Source organism: Chrysemys picta, chromosome 15, assembly GCF_011386835.1.
Source record: "Chrysemys picta bellii isolate R12L10 chromosome 15, ASM1138683v2, whole genome shotgun sequence".
NCBI lineage: Eukaryota > Metazoa > Chordata > Testudines > Emydidae > Chrysemys > Chrysemys picta.
This window is the reverse complement of record NC_088805.1, coordinates 23,595,646-23,621,138: the sequence shown is the minus strand read 5'-3', so window position 1 is coordinate 23,621,138 and position 25,493 is coordinate 23,595,646. Positions and strand designations below refer to the sequence as shown.

Sequence of the window (25,493 nt, the reverse complement as noted above, 5' to 3'; positions counted from 1 at the left end):
TCTTTGCAGAGGCATGGCTGCGCACATGAAGCAAGCTCAGAGCCATCCTCTTCACATAATTTTGAAACTGCAAGTATTTCTTTAACACTGCTTGACTATCACTACTCATCCATACACAGCACTTGATAGGAACACAATGGTGTTTTCCTTTAAGGAGAAAGGCTTAAGACTTCAAGCCAGATGGGTCAATTAGTCAGGGCCAGAGGGTGCAGTTCTGTTCAGACAAGGCAGTGCATCGGAACTACATGTTCTCCCTTATTGATTTGTAGTGTCACGTGAGAGATCGTGTCTGAACCACCACATTGTTCTCCCTTGAAGCAGAGAGCACTTGAATGCTGCAAAGTGACATCTCTATGATTGAAGAGTGTTGAAGAGCCCTTTTTCAGAAGTCAGATGGGAGGCTCCAATAAATGTAAATCCAGAATGTGAGGCTCAGTGTCCTTATAGATATATGGAAGCCAACAGTAGGTTTCTGGGAGAAGAAAGCTTCTATTTAATATGACAAACACTAAAGAAGTTAAAAATTTGTCCAAATCCTATTTATTGGGATGTTTTGCCACTAATATTACATTTGAAATAATTTCTAATTCTTATTTGGCCAAACCCTTATTAAAAATGCAGCTGCCTGTTCATCTTAAATAAAACTGTGACCTTTCACTAACTAACCCCAGCTGTCAGAAAAGTTTCCGGACTATCTGAGATTCAGTCTGGTGACCACACTGGATACCAGTCACACAACTCCAACTAAAGTACACGGAGTGAAAGAACTCCAGTCTGATTTTTTTTTTTCTTGGTTCCTTCACAAAAGCATTGGACTTGAGTGATACCTTTGGGGGAATGTAATACGACATACTTCTGTAATTTAAAATAAATAAATAAATAAATAAAATCATGCTTCCAAACTTGAATAAATGTTCCTAGTCACCCGAATATTTAATCTGGCCTAAAGAACATAAAATCTTTTCTTTGCCTTCAGTGATATTGCTGCCTGCTGGCAGCCATTGATAGCAATTTCATGCTACCTCAAATAAGCAGTTTTGAAATTAAACCCTCTAGTTGGTGGTGTCATGTGAGATTATGATTCTCAGCTAAATAAGGGTGCTTTAAGAGGATTGCAGGGAATAATACAAAAGATTAATGCAATGTGTGTCATCTTTCTAAAGGTACCTGAAGTGAAACTAATATGGTTTAATAAAAGTATGCTCAGCTTTACTGTAAACAAAAACAAACTTATGTTTCAGCTTTTAACATATTCAGTTCTTTTTGGAACAAAGTGCTTTCAAATCACAGTATTGTAACCATTAACATTTCACTTTTTTTAAATTGAATTTCATAGCACAACGGATACGCTGATCAAATTTAAAAATCACATTTTTCTTGAAGTATTTTCCATTCAATCTTAAGGCACCTTCTTATTACCATTTAATTTAGAGAATGATCAGAAGATTGAAACAAAGCTTTGTAAACCAAACGGAAGGAAAGGGTAATAACAAGAACAATTAAGATCTGCATGAATTCCCCAGTTCAAACAGGCACATTTGTATTCTTCTCCTCCGCCGCGCCCCCCCCCCAAAAAAAAGCTATACAGGTTTTGAAGTTATAAAACCATTATTAGAGCTGCAGCAAGCGCAAAAAGAACAGCAGTGTACTTGCACGAGAATAGGACAGGTCTCAAAAGGTTTTACTTCCTGTCTATAAAAAAATCAAGTAGTACAAACAACCTGGAACCTAGAGCTCAACAGAAGATTTATCACTCTTTTTTTAAACCACTGATCCTTTGACAAATACATTGCAGATATTTGTTACATTTTGTTTGGGAACTTCTATAAACTGTGTAATAATTCTGATAGTCATAAGAGAAAGATGACATCTCAAAGAGGGAGGCACCAAATACCTTTTTCAAATATACAGGCATTTCTTGCAAGTCAGTTGCGTACATGAATTCAGATTTGGAGTTAACAGGATTCCCCTAATGTTGCTAAGCAACTATTGCTTTATTCTCTGATTTAAGCTTTCTCTGTAGTTGAGAAAGACATTAAAACAGAGATGACATTCAGAAAGTGACTTGTTTAAGCAAGACTTCCAATTGCTAATTCTGAAGTGATAGAATAAGTCTTTAGTAGCTGGGGGTAGAAAAATATCCTAAGATAACAGGCGATATTATGGATGTTATTATACATTTAATAAAACTTAACATGATAGAGGGCAGCACTGATTATTGCAAAGGATCTGCTCTGCACTCCCACAGCACATCTTTCATATAGGTTAACATCTTAAGTTAGCACCTTAAGTCGCACCATCCCCCATTTTACAAGCAGTTAAGCTGAGACAAATATGTTAAGTGACCTTTCCTATATATTATCGTGGCAAGATCAGGAACAGAACCCACAGACTTCTAGCCTGGTGTTTTAATCACTTGACAATTCCCCAAGGTGCTAAATTTTATTTCTTCTAGTCCAATACAATGCCAGTCCAGACAGCAAGCTACACCCTCCCAGCAGACAGAAAGACTTGCACCAGCTGTGCAGGCCAGTTTATTATACTCCTAAGTAACGAAGAGTAAAATGAAGTTAAAGTCAAATGTTGGGGAAAACATGTGAAAGGACAAGTGCCTCAGAAGTAGAGGAGAAAGTAGCAGGAGGTACAAAAAAGAGTTAAAGGCTATGAAATGAACATGTAAAAAGCATGAAATGAAAGCTCCTAATCCCTTCTGTTCCAAAGAGAGTCAGGCTGGGAACACAAATCAGTACCAAGTAGGTCAGGACATTGGTCAGTTTGCTACAGCCAAGATGGCCTCTGAGGCCATGCCGCACCTATCTGAATATGGTGGACTTTTAGATGACTTGAGATAGTTTCATGCACCTTCATATTGTAAAAGGTGATCATAAACCCCAACATCTAGTGCCCATTCATGTAAATACATAATGCTTGTTTCACATGCAAAATTCATGGAAGATAGGTCCATCAATCGCTACTAGTCAGGATTGGAAGGGATGGTGTCCCTAACCTCTGTTTGCCAGAAGCTGGGAATGGGCGACTTGATGATTATCTGTTCTGTTCGTTCCCTCTGGGGCACCTGGCATTGGCCATTGTCGGAAGACTGGATACTGGGCTAGATGGACCATTGGTATGACACAGTATGGCCGTTCTTATGTTCTCCTTTTGCACCAAAACCCAGCCCGTTCAGAGAGTCTAACCATTTCCTAGTACTGGTGTGCCATAGCAGGACAGATGGAAGCAAAGGACTGACGAGCGAAAGGCTCTCTGCTATTGAGCTGAGGGGGAAGCAGACTATATGGGAACTGGGGATAGCGCAAGAATCCTAGAATACCAGGGTTGGAAGGGACCTCGGGAGATCATCTAGTCCAACCCCCTGCTCAAAGCAGGACAAATCCCTAGACAGATTTTTACCCCAGTTCCCTAAATGGCCCCCTCAAGGATTGAACTCACAACCCTGGGTTTAGCAGGCCAATGCTCAAACCACTGAGCTATCCATGTTCTGATTCTAACTTCTTGATTTAGTCAAGTGCGACAAAAGGAGTAGCAGCCTCTGAAAACCATCTTGTCCCATAATGGGAAACCCTATCTGAGGGAATCATCTAAGGCAGAGGTTCTCAGACTCCCTGAGAAGGCATGGCAGGGAAGTGCCAACTGCCTGTCTTTTGACCAGGGTATAGTGCTGCCAGAGTGGATTCAGAGCTCCGCTTGGTGTGGGGGCTGGCCAGGGAGGGGTGGACACTAGGGAAAGCAGCTTCACCCAGTGCTCTGCCCCTCAGCTTGGTTATGCCCACAGCAATGCAGGGGCTCTCCGGATTTCCCATTTTCCCCCAGCTATCCCCATATTTTCCCTGTGCTCCACTCTCCAGCAGAGCTGGGGCTCCTCCATCTCCCCCATGCTCTCTTTGGCTGAAGTAGCCCATGCAGTATCAGAAGGGCTCCTCTCCATTCCCACAGGCCCCCCATCTCATTCCCATCGTATTCTGAGGGCTCCCCTCCATTCACTACTGATCTGCGGCTCACCTTTAGGCAGTGGGGCTGGGCAAATTAGGATGGCCAGGAGGGCTCTCTTTCTGATCAGCTGCAGCTCTTAACTTCCAGTTCCGCACCCACATCACAATAGCAGCCCCTGTGCAAAGTGGTCTCTGAGCTCTGCAGCAGCTCCTGGAAACACCTTCCTCCCTGTTCCTTGGTGCCACAGGGTGCCTGTGCCTGGTCACATCAGGTGCCAGGGAGAACCAGGGTCCTGCGCAGTTCCTGCCTTGGGTGATGTGCTGCAGGGCAGGGCACCAGTGCAGCTGGAGAGTAACCAGTTGGTCTCAGCCAGGTATAGCCCCAGCTTCCCTGACCATGCCACAACAGAGGCCCATCCCAACTACCGGCTCTGCATCCTCATCAACTTCTTGCTGTACTGGACCTACACACAGCTCATAGTGCTGCTGGACCTGTGAGTACCATACTCTGCCTCACAGCCCAGGAACCCCCCTGCTCCTGCCCACCTCTACTGAAGGGGGGGGCCCTGCTCCCTACCTGTGAGCCCAGCATCCATGAACCCCGTCACTTCTTCCCACGGCCTCTGAAAACTGGGGAGGAGTTGCAGTGTCAGTCAGTCTTACGGTTTCCAAAAGCATTTGGGCAGTGTTATTTTAGCTGCTCTGATCTGTATTTTCTGAACACAAAAGGTGCTTTATGAAATAAAATCAGTTCTTCTGACAGAAATACTCATACCTATATACCGATCAAAGCCCTTTAACTATTACTTGTATTCTTGCAAAGTATATGATTTTCAGTTCTTCATGTTGTCACAGTAAACTATGAGGGAAGGGGAAATTGTTTTTTCTTAAACTTTGCTGTATGGAAGCTAAGTTAAGAACCCCTGAGCTGAGGGGAAGAAACTAAGTTCAAGGTTAATTTGTACAGATGTTTAAAGTTTAAGATACTGAATTACTGTGGCTATTAATATATCATTTTATGTTATGGCTCTAAGCAAAAGCTCCATGTGACTATGTTAACTGGAGTAAGGTCACTGAGGGAGTGATCTCGCATTAGGACTAGCTCGCTGTACAATGTTCATACCGAATTAAAATACCTATTTATAGCCCTAATTGCAAAAGGTTGCTAGTGTTATTAACTGAATATTGTTCACAAGCTCCAAACAGTAAACCGAAAGAAGTTTATTGAAAGAATCACAACAGCAATGTATTTATTGTTTAATTATAAGAAGAAACCAATGCAAGCCAGGTCACGTACAAAACAGCCGCAACAGATAAATGGTCTGTGCTGGTTTTTTTTTTGTGTGCTAATGAACCCTAATGTGCGTGAAACAGACCAGAAAATAAGATTTTATAGTCTCATTCACACTCTCCTCCCACTTCAGCTTCAGCCTAAAATCAATATGATCTCACAGTGCTGTCCACTACATAACACAAGAATGGCATCCAAGAGATTTACAGAGACTTGCGATTCAGTTCCAGGAAGATGTGGTTTGAGTAGTGCTTCAGTTTACCTAGTACTTACCACATGAAGCACTAAATAAAATATGCCTGTAGGACAATTATTCTAGAGACAAAAGCAGGTCTTGGAAATCATTTCCAGCAGATTCCTTAAAGCTTTTTACTAGAGCTACTTAACAGTAAGCAGAATACTGCTCCTTTGACCTTGTTGACTTATAGATCAAAGCCTCCTGGACTGGCATAGCCACACTAACTATCAGCCCTGCTTTAAGAACAAACCAGCAGTCTGCATGCCAAGCCAAGTCAGGGATCCTGAAAGATTCTTTTTCAATCCAGAAAGATCTATCAAAAAGGTTTGTTTTTATCATGGGCTAGAGGGCTAAAAGCATTCATTTTTCAATTCCAATGTTATGGTAAATTAACAATAGGTGACATTTGTTTTAACTTTTCATGGTAAGTTTCATGCTCAGGAAAGCAAAAGATTAACTGCTGCACTAGCAAGCCATGTGAGAGCTTTCCCAAACCACTTTGTCATCTTGAGGCTAGCCTACCCCTTGGCTTTTCTTGATCAGAGCATAGGCGCCGACTACGTGGGTGCTCCGGGGCAGGAGCACCCACGGTAGGGTTACCATTCGTCCGGATTCCCCCGGACATGTCCGGCTTTTTCAGGTTAAAAATAGCGTCCGGGGGGAATTTGTCAATGTCCGGACTTCCCCTCCTCCCCCCCCCCCATGCAGAGCGTGCGCGCAGCTTACAGAGCAGCCGGTGCTCCAAAAGCCAGAGCCAGAGCTGCACTTCCCCGCTCCTGCCTCCTGAAACTTGACACCACTCCCCTCCTCCCCCGCCCGCCCTGCACTCACAGATCGCCGGCCGTTCGCCTGGAGCTCAGAGCATGCTTCCCCCCCGCTGTGTTTACTGCAGCACAGTAAGGGGGCCGGCGGCCAGAGAAGCGGCAGGGAGGTTCGGGGGGGGGGGGGGGGGGGTGGTAATCAAGAGACAGGGAGCAGGGGGGAGGGTTGGATGGGTCAGGGAGTTCGGGGGGGGGCTGTCTGGGGGTTGGGGGTGTAAGGTTTTGGGTAGTCAGGGTACAGGTGGGGGGGGTCTCAGGGGACAGTTAGGGGACAAGGAGCGGGGGGGGGTGTTTGGGAGTTCTGGGTGGGGCTGTCTGGGGGTTGGGGGTGTAAGGTTTTGGGCAGTCAGGGTACAGGTGGGGGGGTCTCAGGAGGGGGCAGTTAGGGGATAAGGAACAGGGAGGCTTAGGTAGGGGGTGGGGTTCTGGAGGGCAGTTAGGAGCAGGGGTCCCAGGAGGGGGCAGTCAGGGGACAAGGAGCGGGGGGGGGGGGGTCCGGGAGTTCGGGGCAGACTTTCTGGGGGAGAGTGGATAAGGTTTTGGGCAGTCAGGGTACAGGTAGGAGGTAGGGTCCTGGGGGGCAGTTGGGGGGGTCTTAGGAAGGGGCAGTTAGGGGATAAGGAGCAGGGAGGCTTAGGTAGGAGGTGGGGTTCTGGAGGGCAGTTAGGAGCAGGGGTCCCAGGAGGGGGCAGTCAGGGGACAAGGAGCGGGGGGGGGGGGGTCCGGGAGTTCGGGGCAGACTTTCTGGGGGAGAGTGGATAAGGTTTTGGGCAGTCAGGGTACAGGTAGGAGGTAGGGTCCTGGGGGGCAGTTGGGGGGGTCTTAGGAAGGGGCAGTTAGGGGATAAGGAGCAGGGAGGCTTAGGTAGGAGGTGGGGTTCTGGAGGGCAGTTAGGAGCAGGGGTCCCAGGAGGGGGCAGTCAGGGGACAGGGAGCAGAGGGGTTTAGATGGGTCAGGAGTTCTGGGGGGGGCTGTCAGGGGGTGGGGGTGTGGATAAGGGTTGGGGCAGTCAGGGGACAGGTAGGGGGTAGGGTCCTAGGGCGCCAGTTAGGATGTGGGGAAGGTCTCAGGAGGGGGCAGTCAGGGGACAAGAGGCAGGGAGGCTTAGGGAGGGGGTGGAGTCCTGGGGGGCAGTCAGGGGACAAGGAGTGGGGGGGAGGGTTGGGGGTTCTGAGGGGGCAGGAAGTGGGAGGGAGTGGAAGGGGCAGGGGCGGGGCTAGGACAGGATGGGGGCGGGGCTAGGACAGGGGCGGGGCTAGGGCGGGGCTCCTCCCGTCCTCTTTTTTGATTGTTGAAATATGGTAACCCTAACCCACGGGGAAAAAAAGCACCCACCAGTGGCTCCACGACCTGCCCCACCCCCCAGCTTGCCGCCTCCTCCTCGAGTGCGCCGCCGCATCCTGCTTCTCCCCCCTCCCTCCCAGCGCTTGCGCCACGAAACAGCTGTTTCGCAGGTCAAGCCTGGGAGGGAGGGGGGACAATGTGGCACACTTGGGGGGGAGGAGGCGGAGCCAGGGCAGGGATTTGGGGGAGGGGTCCAACAGGGGCAGGGAGGGGCAGAGTTAGGGTGGGGACTTTGGGGCACGGGAGGGAGCACCCACTGGTACCTGTGGATCAGAGACTGCAAGGGGTGCTGAGTTGTGTGGCAAGTTATGTGGGCAAAAGAAGAAATCAAGTTCATTTTACTTGGGAAAATACCATCTTGCAAAACCAAAAACAATACAAAAACAAAACAAAAAACCCCAAAAGACTGCCTTCATGAGACAGACCTCTTTGGTATTTGGGAGACAGATGTAATCTAGGTATTCTTTAGAAGTGCTTTTTGCTAAAAACAATGGAACTCCAATTATCTGATCTAATTGGGACTAGGGCTAGATCGAATAACCAAAAAAAAACTGGATAAACCTCAGAATGGGTGGCTAGGGCTCCTGCTATCAGCCCCAACGGCTGGGGCTCTGCTGTTTTAATTTTAAATAAAATTTGTTTTAAATTTTACCTCTCCACATTAGAGGTAGAACAGTGCATCAATTCCTAAAGCTAGGATCCAAACAATGTGTCTGATACATGTAGCACAACATCTGAAATGCATTTGGGGGGTGGGGAGGAGGAAATCAGCTTTTCTACTATAGATACACTAATATTAACAGAAAATGCATTTCTTCCTTCCCTGCACCTGCCTGGATGGTAAATGTGTTCTCCATCTTCTGAACATCTGCTAAAAGGCAGAGTTTTCCAAGCTATTCTTATGGTCAAGGGGCTAATAACCTGGGTCAGTGTCAAAGAGCCTGTGGCTATGAAGAAGGCTAATTAAACACCTTGACTGTTTATTGGCCCAGTCTTGTAGTTCATACTCTGGCAAAACTCACTTTGTCTCAGTAAAAACGACAGGATTAAGTATAGGTTCATCTTTTGTAATGTCTAGACATTAAATGGCAACAAGAGAAAACTTCTAGTGAGATGCTAAGCTGGCACCCTCCACTTCCAAGCTTCAACATGGATATTTGCTGGTTGGGATCACACTCAACTATAAATCATTTTGGATTTCACCTGTTGCCGCTGCTAGTGATTCACATTGGTCAAGGATGCATCCTTTGCTTCATACTACCTCCCTCATTATCTTTAAGAAAGGCTGGAAAAAGGACAATTACCTTTGGTCATAGGAAAGGTACAGTCAATCCATTATCCTTATCAGGATGCCACTGTTCTCTCATCCTCATCCCAGAGAGATTTTGGATCTTGCATTCTAAATAAACATTTTCTACGTACCTAACAATAACTGTGTTTGTCACATGCTTTAAACCCCCAACTAGTTACCTTCATTATTTCATGTCCATTTCTATATTGTACGCTTAAGTTCTTAATCAATAAGCTGCCATTATATTACCGGATGCATTTGAGATTAAATTAGCCTCTCTTATTCCTCTAAAGTATTAATATACATGTCCTACTGTGCATTAATTTTATCACAACTGGTAAATGTTATAAAGTTTGCAGATGATACCAAGCTGGGAAGGGTTGCAAATGCTTTGGAGGTTAGGATTAAAATTCAAAATGATCGGGACAAACTGGAGAAATAGTCTGAGTAAATAGGATGAAATTCAATAAAGGACAAATGCAAAGTACTCCACTTAGGAAGGAACAATCAGTTGCACACATACAAAATGGGAAATAACTGCCTAGGAAGGAGTACTGCGGAAAGGGATCTGGGGGTCATAGTGGACCACAAGCTAAACATGAGTCAACAGTGTAATGCGGTTGGGAAAACAAACATACATACATCACTCCAGGCTGTATTAGCAGGAATACTATAAGCAAGACACGAGAAGTAATTCTTCCGCTCTACTCCGCACTGATTAAGCCTCAACTGGAGTTCTGGGCAGGGCCAGTGCTACCATTAAGGCAAACTAGGTTGTTGCCTAAGGTGCCAAGATTTGGGGGCACCAAAAAGCGGTGCCCCCAATTTTTTTTTTTTTTTTTTTTTTTAAAAACACAGCGTTCCTATGCCCCCTCCCCGAGCACGCGGTCGCTGCTCCACTTCTCCCGCCTCCCAGGCTTGGGGCGCCAATCTGCTGTTTGGCGCCGCAAACCTGGGAGAGGAGGAGAATTAGAGCAGGGGCGGTGTGCTCAGGGAGGAGGCGGAGCAGAGGTGAGCTGGGGTGGGGAGCTGCCGCATGGCTCCCCAGGCGGGGTGCTGCTGCAGGGGTGCCTCAGAGTGGGGGAGAGCTGCCGCAGGGCTCCCCACCCCAGCTCACCTCTGCTACGCCCCTCCCTGAGTATGCCGTCACTGCTCCACTTCTCCCACCTTCCTGGCTTGCGGCGCCAATCAGCTGTTTGAATTAGCGCGGGGGCAGCATGCTCAGGGAGGAGGTGGAGCAGAGGTGAGCTGGGTTGGGGAGCTGCCACATGGCTCCGTGGGAGGGGGGAAGCTGCCGCAGGGCTGGGGGGCGCGCAAGGTGGAAGTTTCACCTAGGACGCGAAGCTTCCTTACACCAGCCCTGGTTCTGGGCACCACATTTCAGGAAAGATGTGAACAAATTGGAGAGAATCCACAGAAGAGCAACAAAAATGATTAAAGTTCTAGAAAATATGACCTATGAGGGAAGACTGAAAAAAATGGGGTTTGTTTAGTCTGGGAAAGAGAAGACTGAGAGGGGACATGCTAACAGTTTTCAAGTATGTAAAAGGTTGTTACAAAGAGGAGGAAGAAAAATTGTTTCTTAACCTCTGAGGCTAGCACAAGAAGCAATGGGCTTAAATGGCAACACGGGAGGTTTAGGTTGGCCATTAGGAAAAACTTCCTAACTGTCAGGGTGGTCAAGTACTGGAATAAATTGCCTAGGGAGGTTATGGAATCTCCATCATTGTAGATTTTTAAGAGCAGGTTAGACAAACACCTGCCAGGAATGGTCTAGATCAGGGGTTGGCAACTTTTCAGAAGCGGTGTGCCGAGTCTTAAATTTATTCACTCTGATTTAAGGTTTTGCGTGCCAGTCATACATTTTAATGTTTTTGGAAGGTCTCTTTCTAGAAGTCTATAATATATAATTAAACTATTGTTGTATGTAAAGTAAATAAGGTTTTTAAAATGTTTAAGAAGCTTCCTTTAAAATTAAATTAAAATGCAGAGCCCCCTAGACTGGTGGCCAGGACCCGGGCAGTGTGAGTGCCACTGAAAATCAGCTCGCGTGTCATCTTCAGCACACGTGCCATAGGTTGCCTACCTCTGGTCTAGATAATTAGTCCTGTCATGAGTGCAGGGGACTGGACTAGATGACCTCTCAAGGTCCCTTCCAATTCTATGATTCTATGTCAAAACAATTAAAAGCAATCTGCTAATCTTTTGACCGAGTTAAACCTACAAGAATTTAGTTCCCTTCCCTTAAAAATTACTATATCTTTTTATGTTATAATTATAATGTACTCAGAAAATGATCAGAGACTGACAAAAGTTGTATGATTTTTTAAAAACTTACCTGCTATGCTTGCAAATATTTCACTGAATCCAATCAGTACATATTGAGGAATCTGCCACCATATTGGCAAATCAGCAGCATAATAAGTAACATGTCCAATTGTCTGATTAATTGTTTTAACCTTTACAATACTCAGTCTGTTGCCTTCCAAAATTCCTAAAAGAAAAAAAAAAAAAAAAAAGATAATCCTAAAATGCAAAAGCTATTTCTTCATACCTAGGACTAAATTAGGATCAAATTACTGCATGACATGATTACCTGAACCATGCAACAAAAGCTTAGGTACCAGGAATAAGTACTTTGTAATATTCACGTATCAAGCATTACATGGCAAAAGTAGACTATTACTATTTCAGAAAATCCAGTTTCTCCACCAAAGGATTACAGTTATTCTATTCTTATTTATCAGCTATAATTACACAAATCTTTACCCCATTTCAGGTGGATTAGCTCACAGAGCCTTCTGATACAAATGTAAAAGCTTTTTTTTTTTTTTTTAAAGGCGATCTCACTTCTGCAAACTAGTCCTTTGCAAAGTTGAATTATTGCATCTGCAAGCACAAAAGTAGTACATCAGTGATTATTTTACTTTTTAAAAATAGTCACCAGTGCTACATGAATGTTGCTTACCATATTCATAATGGTTTACTGTTGATCACTTACATTTACATAGCACCTTTTATCACACAGAATTCCAAAGCTCTTTACAAGTTATACTGTCCATAGAAAACACATTAGTGTCTGCATTTCAGTGTCATGTAGAGTGTGAAATGCAACAATAGTTTAACTGTGCCCATCAACGCAATAGGACACTTCAGAGCAGAAAGTAAATCTTATCCCAATGAAACTGTAGGGGAAATTTTAGTAGTTAGCTTACAGTTTACCCAGACTGAAATTAGGCATACTGCTACAAAGAATGCTTGGTGCTGTAAGTATAGACAAGCCCTTAGGTTGGCTTCACTACGCCGCTCAGAGATATGGATTTTTCATACTCCTGAGCAACGTAGTTATGCCAACCTAATTTTTTAGTGTAGACCAGGGCTACACTTAAAGCTGCAGTGGTGCAGCACTTTAGTGAAGGTGCTACTACGCTGACAGGAGAACTTCTTGATGTAGTTAGTCAATGTAGTTAATCCACCACCCCAAGAGGCGGCAGCTATATGGATGGGAGAAGCACCGTCTATGCTGGGGTTAGGTTGGTATAACTACATCGTTCAGGGATTTTTCACACCTCTGAGAGACGTAGTTATATGAATGTAAGGTTGTAGTGTAGACCTGGCCTTAGGTGTGTCAATTTTTTACATCCCATAGCAACGTAGCTAGGTCAACCTAAGTTTTAGGTGTAGACCAGTCCTCAGAGAGGAGGGAATTTCCCCCACCGTGAGGTACCACAATCTAAGGGTACGTCTATACTTACCACCAGGTCCGGCGGTAAGCAATCGATCTTCTGGGTTCGATTTATCGCGTCTTGTCTAGACGTGATAAATCGATCCCGGAAGTGCTCGCCGTTGACGCTGGTACTCCAGCTCCGCGAGAGGAGTACGCGGAGTCGACGGGGGAGCCTGCCTGCCGCGTGTAGACCCGCGGTAAGTTCGAACTAAGGTACTTCGACTTCAGCTACGTGAATAACGTAGCTGAAGTTACGTATCTTAGTTCGAAGTGGGGGGTTAGTGTGGACCAGGCCTAAGAGAAAGAAAAAAAAATGCAAACCCTTAAAAGAGAAGAACAGGAGTACTTGTGGCACCTTAGAACCCTGTTCTTCTTTTTGCGGATACAGACTAACACGGCTGCTACTCTGAAACCTGTCATTATTAAAAGAGAAGGAAGTTGAAGTGAAGGACATCCAGAAACTGAGGGCCAGTATTTGTGGAGTGCTGACTATGAAACACTAGATCTCCTCTATGACTGTTCAGAGGCATTAGCTAATTTATATTAGAAAAGGGAATTTAGCTAATATAGAACAGTAAAACCTGAAGTCGCATCTTTATTTCCTGTGTAATTTGTGTGTGTTTGCTTTTCCTTACTATTTCATCTCTGAACCGGTGATTTTTCTATGAAATAAACCTTTTGTTTATTCTTACTCCATGCAATATCTCTGTTGTGCAAACTATGTGGAGTGTGTCCCCCCCAATGATAACTGGGGGCTGTTTTCACACCTTGGGGGATGACAATCCGAGGAGAATGTCTGGTAGTTAAGCTCTCGGGATAGGTGGATTTCAGGAGACTCCTTGTTGGGGTCACCCTGCAAGGAGTAACGAGGCTGGCGGAAGCCACGATGAGGCCTTTATGCTTGCAGGCCGGCTGCTGGTGTCAGGACTCTGAGCATAGCATTAAGGTATCCAAGGTTACAGGGCAGGCAGCGACTGGGCTGGATGAATGGACTGTAAGGTGGACAGAAAGCTGGCTAAATCGTCGGGCTCAACGGGTAGTGATCAATGGCTCCATGTCTAGTTGGCAGCCGATTTCAAGCGGAGTGCCCCAAGGGTCGGTCCTGGGGCCGGTTTTGTTTAATATCTTTATTAATGATCTGGAGGATGGTGTGGACTGCACTCTCAGCAAGTTTGCAGATGACACTAAACTACGAGGCGTGGTAGATACACTAGAGGGTAGGGATCGGATACAGAGGGACCTAGACAAATTAGAGGACTGGGCCAAAAAAAACCTGATGAGGTTCAACAAGGACAAGTGCAGAGTCCTGCACTTAGGACGGAAGAATCCCATGCACTGCTACAGACTAGGGACCGAATGGCTAGGTAGCAGTTCTGCAGAAAAAGACCTAGGGGTCACAGTGGACAAGAAGCTGGATATGGTCAACGGTGTGCTCTTGTTGCCAAGAAGGTGAACGGCATTTTGGGCTGTATAAGTAGGGGCATCTCCAGCAGATCGAGGAACGTGATCGTTCCCCTTTATTCGACATTGGTGAGGCCTCATCTGGAATACTGTGTCCAGTTTTGGGCCCCACACTACAAGAAGGATGTGGAAAAATTGGAAAGAGTCCAGCGGAGGGCAACAAAAATGATTAGGGGTCTGGAGCACATGACTTATGAGGAGAGGCTGAGGGAACTGGGATTGTTTAGTCTCCAGAAGAGAAGAATGAGGGGGGATTTGATAGCAGCCTTCAACTACCTGAAGGGGGGTTCCAAAGAGGATGGAGCTCGGCTGTTCTCAGTGGTGGCAGATGACAGAACAAGGAGCAATGGTCTTAAGTTGCAGTGGGGGAGGTCTAGGTTGGATATTAGGAAACACTATTTCACTAGGAGGGTGGTGAAGCACTGGAATGCGTTACCTAGGGAGGTGGTGGAGTCTCCTTCCTTGGAAGTTTTTAAGGCCTGGCTTGACAAAGCCCTGGCTGGGATGATTTAGTTGGGAAATGGTCCTGCTTTAAGCAGGGGGTTGGACTAGATGACCTCTTGAGGTCCCTTCCAACCCTGATATTCTATGATTCTATGACAGAGCCCCCTACTAATCTGAGTGATTAAACAAAATGTCACCCCCACTCTTTTAAAAAAAATACCGTTTTCATCAACAATGAACAGCTTTAGGGCAAAGGCTGTTCTAAACGCAACGTTTTCTTGTGCCAAAAGCACTCTTCTATATTTCCCTCATTTCTTTTTAGCTGAACATCTGCCCATCTTTATTGTAGAGATCTTTCATTAGCTGTCCAATGTCATTTCAATGCACCAGGCAATACCGAGTTGCAAAAATGTAACATAACTAAAATATAGCCAGTTTTCTACATTTAAAAAAAATATATATATGGCAATAGGGACTCAAAGAACTGACAATTCAGCTTCTCACTCTAATTTTAGAATGTTTACAAATAAACTAACTGCAAAACCAGGTAGAGTCTTGCTGAAATTTAATTATGTCATATACAAGTGTCTGAAATGACTTCACTTCAAAAGTGTATGGTGATCCTTTATGTATACTATACTCTTCTAGCTATAGGCAACTTCAGCAGATACCCGGCCACCAAGACGTGGCTACTATTTATGAACCTTCAACTTCAGACTAATTTACCATAAATTTCTCTTCAAACCTGAAGTTTTTAGAAGCTTGAATCTATTGATTCTTTGTTAGACTGTATTTGAATGTGACAAGTTTCAAGACAAGTTTAAAATTCTTTTAACTATTAAAACTTTCAGATTAAATTCTTGCTGTAATTGTTTAGAGTCTATAAATGAAGTTGATTTTCCAGTTGAATAACCTTAAATACTGCTGCTAAGAATTTACAATAAAATGCATGAAGTAAGCACAGCAGATGTTCATTATATCTAATCAGTTGTATTTACTCAATTTATAAGGTATTTAAAATAATCTAAACAACCTAATAGGCAGCCTAACTCGTGTCCAGAACTACTGCCAGTTAGGCAAATATATTAAAAATGAAAATAAGGCACACACAAGTTATTTCCAAGACTGCAGATTAAAGACATTGGCATCTTCATATTGTTCCAGATTGTCACCAAGACTTCTGTCTAACGAAATGGTGGTGTGGTAGTTATACTGCAGTTTCAGAGTCAAATGAAAATAGCTTTTATAAATGCTATTGATCAGCCTGCCCTATAAGATGAAACACTTCATGAATTTTTTAGACCAATGGGAATAAATTTGTGTTAATTTCAGCCCCAGAAGTCATCTGACTTGGGTTCTCACATTCTAGCTTACTCCAACCACAGGTCACGATTGAATTTCTCCACCAGGCTTCACATTAGTTTTTCCCAGCCCAAATGAACCAAAACAACTGGACTTCTGCTGGGGAAAAGAGTGGTTTTAGGCAGATATCACATTTCTAAGTCAGATATTAATCCTGAAAATTAAGTCACCTGAAACTTTTTGTCGAGTTCTAGTCTATAAAACCAGGCTGCAGCTCAATTACTTTATTTCAGAGTGCTTCTGTTTCAATACTAGTGGGGACACGAATTGTGGTTTTAGAAGTCAAGTTAGGTAAGAATTCTGAGCCAGCAAGTTCTATTTATAGTGCTGACATTCAACATTTGTGGCATTGTCACCCCCTATTGGCAGAGGGGAGCTCTACCCACCTGTTCTCAAGTGCCACTGAATAAGAGAAATATTCCTATTTTAAGTTCAAATGACTTTTACAGTAAGAACTTTCCTTGCCCACATACAAAATGACCTTGGTCTAATAAGGTAATTACCTCTCTCATTGGGAGAAACCTTAATAGCCCTATAAAGTGTCCCTCTCTCTAAAATATAGGAGATTACAAGTGCCGAAATTAATTTATTTAATGCTATAATGCTTTATCAATACGTTCATTACAGTGATACCAGGTGAAGGGTATAGGTTCTATGAAGCATTGCTCAGAGATGTTCAGTTCCACATCAGCAGTGCTTAACAACTTTAAATCATCCTCATAAGCAGATGATTTATGGTTTGAACAGCGATGCCATCTTTTTCCTTTCGAGCAACAGCTAAGCTATTTTACACTACAATAATTCCAAACATTAGGGAACATTAAGGCAAAAGGGGGGGAAAAAAGCCAAAGTCGGAGGAAAGTCTTGCTCAGCAATAAGCCAATTTTATTACTTCAGCTAAAGACAAACAGTTCTAAACAGAGTTTCAAGTTTATTTAATATTTGAAAAAAAATCAGACTGTATTAAAGGGCAAACACTGATTTTTACAGATCCTTGTTTTTCCTGTGCTTAACTTTTAAGTGAAGTGACGATTAAAAATCAGGCTACATTGCTTTGGGGCTTCCTTAATATTTAGAATACGGAATTAGAATTTTGCATTTATTTTATGAAGTAGAATTCTTTGCCATCTGATCACCAGGTGTGAGCCAAAACAGGCTGAACTCATCAGTGATATAATATGGTTGATGATGATAAAAGTAGCTCTTCTGCTACTTTTCAGTATGCTTGACCTTGATAGTAAGCTTACCAGAGAAGACCAATCCTTCATCCTGGAGAATGTTAGTTAACAAACTGCTGCAAGTTACGCTTCTTTAAAAGTTTTAATTTATAACCTTGTTTCAAGCAGAAAAGTGGTCGAGTAGTTTTACACGATAAATAAAAACGTTAAAGGTTAGCAATAGCGCGAGTGAAACCTCTCATTAGGCGCACACATTCATGCAGCCCATCCAAGAGACTCCTGAGCAGTTATCGGCTGAAGACTCCAGAAACATTTTAGATACTCACAACAGGACTCTGCAGAAGTTAATCAAATGTGTATCTAAATTGCCTTCTTACCTGCTGCAAATGCAGAGCACATCACAAAGAACATTCCAACTGCAATCCTCTTCAAAGATGATGGAAGCAAGCCATTCCTCTTCAGAATGGGGTCTACCACTTTATCCTTTAAGGGTATTAGGATCAGAATAAGCACTGCATCAAACATAGTCAACCAGGCTGCAGGAAACTGAGAACAGAGGAGATTAATTAATTCAGCCATGTTCTACTTACCACCCAATTTGTTCTTTTCTTTAAAAATAGCATCATATTTTTCATGCAATAAATGAAAACCTGGGAGAAACCAAAATATTTGTTACAAGTTACAGACTCACATTAAAATAAAATTGTTCAGTCGTTTCTCAACACTACATTTAATACATATTTCTTAGTTTAGCTCTTCAGGTTTTATTTAGCTACAGTATTTTACAATTCTGGTTTACAACAGTAAAAAGGGTTCCTCTCCAAAGTAAGTAGGATGCCACTGCATGCTCCCACTCCTGGAATTCACATCCACCTGTGCTGAACTTTGGGAGCTTTCCAAAAAGCAGTGCCCACTGGGGTTGCACAGGCATCCTCTTGCAACATCCAGTGTTCAGAATCAAGATTATAAGAGCCCCAACTGCCTCAGTTCCTTCTACTGAACCCAGTAGTTCTGAGAGCAGAACTCAAAGGAAGAGGGAAAGGTGGACATAGAGCATGAATATGAAGAGACACTCTCCAAAAGTCACCTGATCCAGAAGTCACTGGACTTCTGCTTTGAAAATGATGGCACTGCATGGTTGCACATTTGGGCATAGTAGGAACGTTACCAAATGGAGTACCTCAGCTAACTAGATTGCTGGTCGTTTGCACCTAAAACTGAAAAAGAAGTTCCACTAATCAAACCTTTTCATACCTTTAAGACGAACCATCAGGATGCACAGTAATATAGTTGGCAGGCACTCTAATGCAAACATCTCAAACATTTAAGAGCCCAATCAGAGAGGCTGGTAAAATTTTTCTTGGGGGAGGGGGCGGGGCGGAGTAGTGCTGTTCCCATTGGTGGGCTGTGGCCCATCCACTTAGCACCCAGGCCCAGCCAAATCTGAGCACCAGGAGCAAAGCGGGGCGGGGGGGAGAAATGTATTTAAAGATTGAGCCAGGTTACTGAGAGGGGCAGTTTTATAGTGAAGCTGCTGCTGCCGCCTCGGACCACTCTCTCATGTCCACTTCCCCTTTAACACAGATTCCAACACCAGCTCATGCCACCCACCTCCAGTTACTGTCTGCCTTCCCATTGGCGGACTGTTTGGGAGATGAGAGCAGTGGGCAGGGCATACCTCTGCCAATGGGGAGGAAGTAAGCAGAGCCAGGTGGCATGGGATGCAGCTGAAGCTTGTGTCGACGGGAAACAGAGTGGAGCTCTTGGACTAGGAGGAAGAGACCATTCACCAGGTCGAAACACACAGGCTCAACCACCTCTTTGTCACTCATACAGGGGAGTGGGCATTAACCATAGCTGGATGGCTTAACGGTGGAGCCCCTTCCTTGCTGATGTGATGGAAGAGCGGCTTTGCCAAATTTGTGTGGCATTGCAACCTGGCACACAGGGTTCCTGCTGCTACTGGCCTCTGTCTCCACTCAACTCTCTAATGGGCACAGGTTCCACCACATGGAGTTTGGACGGGGAGCAGAAGCCCATGCGTAACACCACTCAGATTTGGTCCAGCTGCCCCTCTGTCATGATAGCTGGCAAAGGGTTCTGGCTGGTAGACACAGATTTAGGGAGACTAAGCCCTTCTATCTCTAGCCAGCTGCTGCCTAAAGGCCCCATGCTGCGAGCCACCTGAGCGTTCAACACCAATGAATTTCAATGGGAGTGATTAGATTGTACGATCACTTTTAAACAGAGCTTCAATGAGCTTCAGAGGACTGACAGAGCCAGACTCATCAGCTGAACCATCATAGGATAGAACAAAAAAAATGAATAACTGATAGAATGTCATGATCAGTGCTGCCTCCGTTAGAGGGAGGAGCTTTAGCATCTTAATACTTGTTTTCTGTATGTGTCTTGGAACGTGCTTAATAGAAAATTCACTATCCTGAGGGAGCTTTCACGCCATTAAGATCCATCAGTCAGAGAACATCTGTCTGTTGAATGATGGATTGTGCAACTCATGTCTGGTAAACAAATACTTATATATTATTTAAACAAATACACCAAGATGTGTCTACAACAGCAATCAAAGGCAATCTTAATGGCATATATGGTAGAAAGTGATTTTATGCAATTAAGTATTCCCTGCTTGTTTATTTTGCTTCCAAAAATGTGTTCTTGAGATTGACTATAGGTTTATATTTCCTATTAGTCAACTGTTTCTATTCTAGTCATGAGAAATATTTAGTAGCCAGAGGCTGTAGCTCTTCCATTAAGATTATGACTTTTCATAGTTCCAACAATCATAGTAGAAAGAGTATTTTACTAATAAAATGCAAAATACAATCAAACTGAAATTATATCTGTCAAATGAACAAAGTCTATTGTGGGATACATTTATCCTTTCTAAATTTGCAAGATTCAGTAATTCACGATGAGATTCCCAGTCTACCAAGCTTTAAAGTATTTAGAATCAGTTCTATATGGGCAAACTAAGATACTCCACTAAGCACTAAGGAAATGTTCTTATGCAACTCCAAAAATAGCTTAGAAATATTCAACCTATCCGACGGCACTATTTCCACTATAAATACTATTCCAACTAGTAAAGTCCAAATGAAAATTTAGAACATGTCCACGCTTCTAACTCTCCAGCCACTGTTTTTGTTAGAGGACTCTAAAAAGCAGAATCTTTGTATATAAAGCCTCACAACGGTGCCAGCAACTGGGGCCAGTTCATGTAAGCCTAGGCGCCATATATATGATTTGGATCCCTGGAGAGAAGATTCAAAATTTAACATCATTAAGTCCTTCTACCATACCAGTCGGGTTTGGGGAGAGGTTGTGTGCACAAGATAAATAACATGTCCACAATTAACTCAACTTTGAGTGTTTGAAACCCAGTTGGTTTTATGGCAGCTGCAACCATGGCTAAAAAAGAGACCCACTTGAGAGAGAGAGAGAGAGAGAGAGAGAATGAATCTCTGCCACATTTAAAGGTGATGTTGTTTCAACCCTCTGGGCTCTGCCTTCTGCGAGTTCTTTTCACCTCTGCTAAGCTGGACTGCTTCCTCTGATAACTCTGGAGACCTTTGTTAAGCTCTTGTTTCCAAAGACTGCAGTCTTGTGTGATCTTCTCATTTGTCCACATCCATGCCCATTTCTTAGAGATCTTGCTTGCACACATCCTTGAAATGCAATTTTGGGTGTCCTTTGGGTCTTTTTCCAGATGCCAATTCGCCACAGAGGATGTCCTTTGGGATGCGCCCATCATTCATTAAGCACACATGCCCCAAGCCAGCGGAGACGTCTCTGTTTGAGGAGTGTTTGCATGGTGGGTATGCTGGCCCGCTTGAGCGCCTCCGTGTTAGTGACTCTGTCCCTCCAGGAGATTCCAAAGATTCGACAAAGGCAATGCATATGAAAGTTGTTGAGCCTCTTTTCCAGATGAGTCTAAGGTCCATGTCTTGTTCCCACACAAAAGTGTGCTGATAATGCATGCACGATACATATTGATCTGTGTGTGTTCTGTCAGTTTGTTTTGCCAGACCCTCTTGTTCAGTCTAAAAATCGTTGTGGCAGCTTTTCCAATGTGGATGTTGAGTTTCGTTTCAAGTGAGAGATGGACTGCGATAGTGGACTCCAGGTATGTGAACTCATTCACCACTTCAGGTTCATAGTTGTTCATCTTGAGGAAGGGTGCTTCCTCAACTCCTTGGCACATTATGTTCATCATTTTTAGGCTTATGATAAGCCCGAAGTCTTGGAAGACTTTGGAAAAACTGTCCAGAAAGTTTTGAAGATGCACTTCTGTGTGGGTTGTCACTGCTGCATCATCAGCAAAGAGGCTGTATTGGATAAGGGCCTCTTGAGTCTTGATTTTAGATCTAAATCTTGCAAGATTGAACTGCTTTCCATCAGATCTTGTGTGCAAGTAGATTCCCTCAATTGGGGAACCAAAAGCTTGTTTCAATAGCAAGGAGAAGATGATCCCAAACAGAGTTGGGCAAGTACACAGCCTTGCTTAACTCTGCTACAAATCTGGAAAGCCTCAGAGACTGAGCTGTTGTACTGAACGTTTTCTTCCCTCTTACTTAATTGGCCTCTCAGAGTTGGAAAGAGAACTCCCACCTTTTCATGCTCTCTTTATGTGTATATCTCTCTCCTCAATATATGTTCCATTCTATGCATCTGAAGAAGTGGTCTGTAGCCCATGAAAGCTTATGCTCAAATAAATTTGTTAGACTCTAAGGTGCCACAAGTACTCCTGTTCTTTTTGCGAATTCAGACTAACACGGCTGCTACTCTGAAAAACGTGCCATACATGTTTTCATGGAAGGACAGAGTTATGCTTAAGAGCTTGGGGGGACAAGTCGTTACCTTAAAAATTAATTCAACAAATAATGTTTGAGAATTTTTTTATTCCATATTACACTCTGTGTTCCAACTATTTCAAGACCATGAATTCAAAAGACTTGAATGATTAACTGTTCAAACTTAAATATTTCCAAACAGATCAAATTTGCAAGATTATGGTTAAAGGGGCCATCACATACTCTGGAAAATAAAAATTCTTAAAAATTCTGCTGAACTGATCATCTTTTTGTTTGCCACTAGAGAGAGTCAGCAAATGTGGTCTAAAACAAAGGATTAAAAAATATTTTAAAACTGTTTTTTAAAGTTTAATTAAATAGGTTTAATTTTTAAAATACATTTGATATTAAATTTGAAATTATCACCTGATTAAAATAATTTAATTTAAATACCAAAAATATTAAGCAATACATGTTTACTGCCAAGTTTTAAAGAAAGTCAAAGCACTGAACGGGTGGAAGTCACTAGTTAAGCACCTGACACCAGAATTTGTTGCAGTGCTAAATTAGTTTTTTGGCAGCTGTAGCCTCTTTGGCAAGTGCAGAGGGAATATTTATTCAATTACTCGTTCATTTAAAGTTAAAAACCCAATTAAGAATTGAAAAAGTAGGAAAAATTGTTTTTCTTCCAATCTCTGAATAAAAACTAGATGGGAAGTGGTATGATCTACTAGTTCTAAGACTCTGAAGGTTATGGTGACCAAAAACAATCAGTTCAATTCATTAGCTACAGGTATTTCCTTTGTTCATTAAATCAGTTAGCTTTAAATGCAAAATGTGGATACATTTTTGATAATTTTTCTTCTTATGTATCCATCAGTTAAAGCAGTTTTATTTAACAAAAAAAGCATTTAAAACGTTTTTGTACTTTAATTGAATCTGAATTACCATCCAAGTAGAGCTTGACACAAATCACAAGTAAAAAAGTTAGCCTATTTAATAGAAAATGGTGAATGATGCATTTTGTAACATAATAAATGTAAGAATTAATAAACTAAATAAAAGTTAAACTATATAATTACTTATATAAAATGTATAGATATATCCTCCTGGTTAGCAAAAGGTAGTAAATGTAGCCTGAAGGCTGTATTTAGTTGCAAATCAATGTGTATTAACGGTTATCAAATAAAAAGTACCAACCTCTCTATTTTCCAAAGAGTACAAATGCAAAACAAGATTGAAATTTATTTAAATCAAGGTTTCAAGCTTATTTAAATCAAATTAAAATCAGTGGCTTTAAAAATCACTTATTTAATTCAATCTACCCCATTCAGGAAAATTTTCACACAGATGATTCCCCCCCCCAGAAATGTGTTTAGCATAACCGACTTTTACTATCTCACCACAACATTAAACCGTATCACAAAACTTGAACAAAGACTGATTTGGATAATACAGTAAAAAAAAAAGTGGGAAGTTTTTTGGAATTACTGAATTTGATAATGGACAACAGGATAAACAAGTGTCGCCAGCACTGCTATATTTCACACAATTAAATCACAAGTTTTTCAGAGACTCACTCCTTCCCATTTGTACATATCAGGAGTTGGGAAATTGAGAATATGCACATATTTTTATATATTCCACTATTTCCATATCAAGAAACTGTGTGCAATCTTTATCCTGTTCACTTTAGATAAATACTGTAATGCTTACATTGAATGTGGTGTGCATCTGTTTCTAAGAAAAATGTAGCTCTGATGAGTCATGACTCAACTGCTCTTTTACTTAGCTACCGCAAACCATCAAAGCCTGATGGCTAAGAGCAAGTCTGATAGCTTTAGAAGAGACTACCCATGTACACATATTTTTAGAAATGTAGTGTTGTGTGATGCCTTTCATATCACCCAAATAGAAAAAAAGTGATAAAACCACAAACCTACTTTGAGATGGTTTTAAAATATACTTGCAGAGTTATTTAAGATTTCAGATTGAAGCAGCAAAAGGGCTGCAATGGAAGCACTGCAGAAAATGGAGCTGACATTCACTTACAGACTGGCTGGTAGAAGAACCATTTAAAATATCAAGACAGACACACTAGGATGACGTTCCACTATCCATGCCTCAAATTCCACATTATTAAACGAACACTAAATACAACTGAACTTAATTTTTAAAGCCACAGTTTAAAGTTAGGAGAAATGGTCTTACAGTATGAGTGGCATTTTAAATCATTTTCAACTAAAGCTAGTAATAATCTTCATTGCTTATTTGAACAAGTTCAATTTCTGAACCTAACATACTGCTTACCAAAAAATAAAGGAGCCAAAGACTAGAATAAGTTTCTGACTGATAACGTTTATTCCCAAAGCAGAAACACGCACACTTACATATTTTTAAAGTTACAGTGCATCTCTAGAGTCACTAGGTTAGGGGTGTGTACACACAGCCTTCTGTAATTTTTTAATGCATATTTATATGCATAATATTCTTTAGGGGCCTAAGCAGAAGTATCACACTCTGCTTTGTTTAAAAAGAACATTTACTGCAGTGATCAGTCCACACTTCATTAATTTCCCCATATTAGATAAAGGCACAGGCCTGTTTCATTAAGTCTTAGCTAAGTTAGAGGAAAACTATTCATTTTGTTCAGCCTGGCAATCAGGAAGCTCAAACATGACAGTTGTGAGGCTTAATTAATATTTGAAAAAGCTCTGAGACTGTCTCATGGAAAAAAACTATAGAAATGCAAGTATTAATATTAATAAAGGGCAAGAAGGGTTTCATAGTAAGAATAAAGTACCTGGTAAAACTTATTTGCAACTACCAAGGACCTGTGGTCAAGTTAAAATAAACTGTGCTCTATTTAATTGGACATCTCAAATTTGGCCCAAAGTTTGATTATGCTTAGTCTAAATTTAACAAACCTTGGACCAATGAAAGTATTTCCGTTTAAAAAAATTTCTATCAGAATTTTTAAATTAACATTCCCCTCCACTAACTGAAACTCAAACACTGCAGCACTAAAAAACGAAGTGAAATTGACATAATGACTTCCATTGTTCAAGTTAAGGGACATTTAAAAATAAGCAGCAGAAAATTAGTGAACAGAATTAAAAAAAACCCCTTCACTTTTCATCATTAACGCGTTATTAGTAGTAACATAGCTTGTGTGCAGTGTTCCCTCTAATTTTTTTTTGTGAGCCAACATGGAGGTAATGTTGGAGGGGGTGGAGCTGAGAGGTTTGGGGTGTGGGAGGGGGCTCAGGGCTGGGGCAGAGGGTGCTGGCTCTGGCTGGGGGTGCGGGCTTCGGCGTGGGGCCAGGGAGGAGGAGTTTGGGGTGAAGGCTGCCCCAGGGAGGAAGGACTCCCCACAGCCCGCTGTACTGGCAGCTCTGGCAGGGCCGGGCCAGGGGAGGGGCACCTCTCCCAGTCTGTGCAGCCCTTGATAGCTTGTGTGTATTTAAAGGCCTCTTCTAAGGGCCATATTTTGCCACCAAGGAACATAGAGACTCCCAGTGAAGTCAGTGGCAGCTGCCTGCATGCATTCAAAAGCAAAACTGGACCCTCAAGATAGT

General features: G+C 42.7%; 1 protein-coding gene across 4 annotated transcripts in view; it reads right to left on the bottom strand.

Moving 5' to 3' along the window:
• Positions 1–25,493, bottom strand: part of SLC15A4 (solute carrier family 15 member 4) — a 90,687-nt gene that overhangs the window by 46,493 nt on the left and 18,701 nt on the right. For 3 of the 4 annotated variants that reach the window (XM_042852534.2, XM_042852532.2, XM_005299580.4), the window contains exons 5-6: positions 17,485–17,653; positions 11,274–11,429 (exon numbers count right to left, since the gene is read on the bottom strand). In XM_042852534.2, coding sequence (XP_042708468.1) covers positions 11,274–11,429; positions 17,485–17,653 — 325 coding nt within the window. Of the gene's footprint in view, positions 1–4,527; positions 4,667–11,273; positions 11,430–17,484; positions 17,654–25,493 lie in introns of all 4 variants that reach the window. The other variant, XR_010592896.1, reaches the window with a different exon arrangement.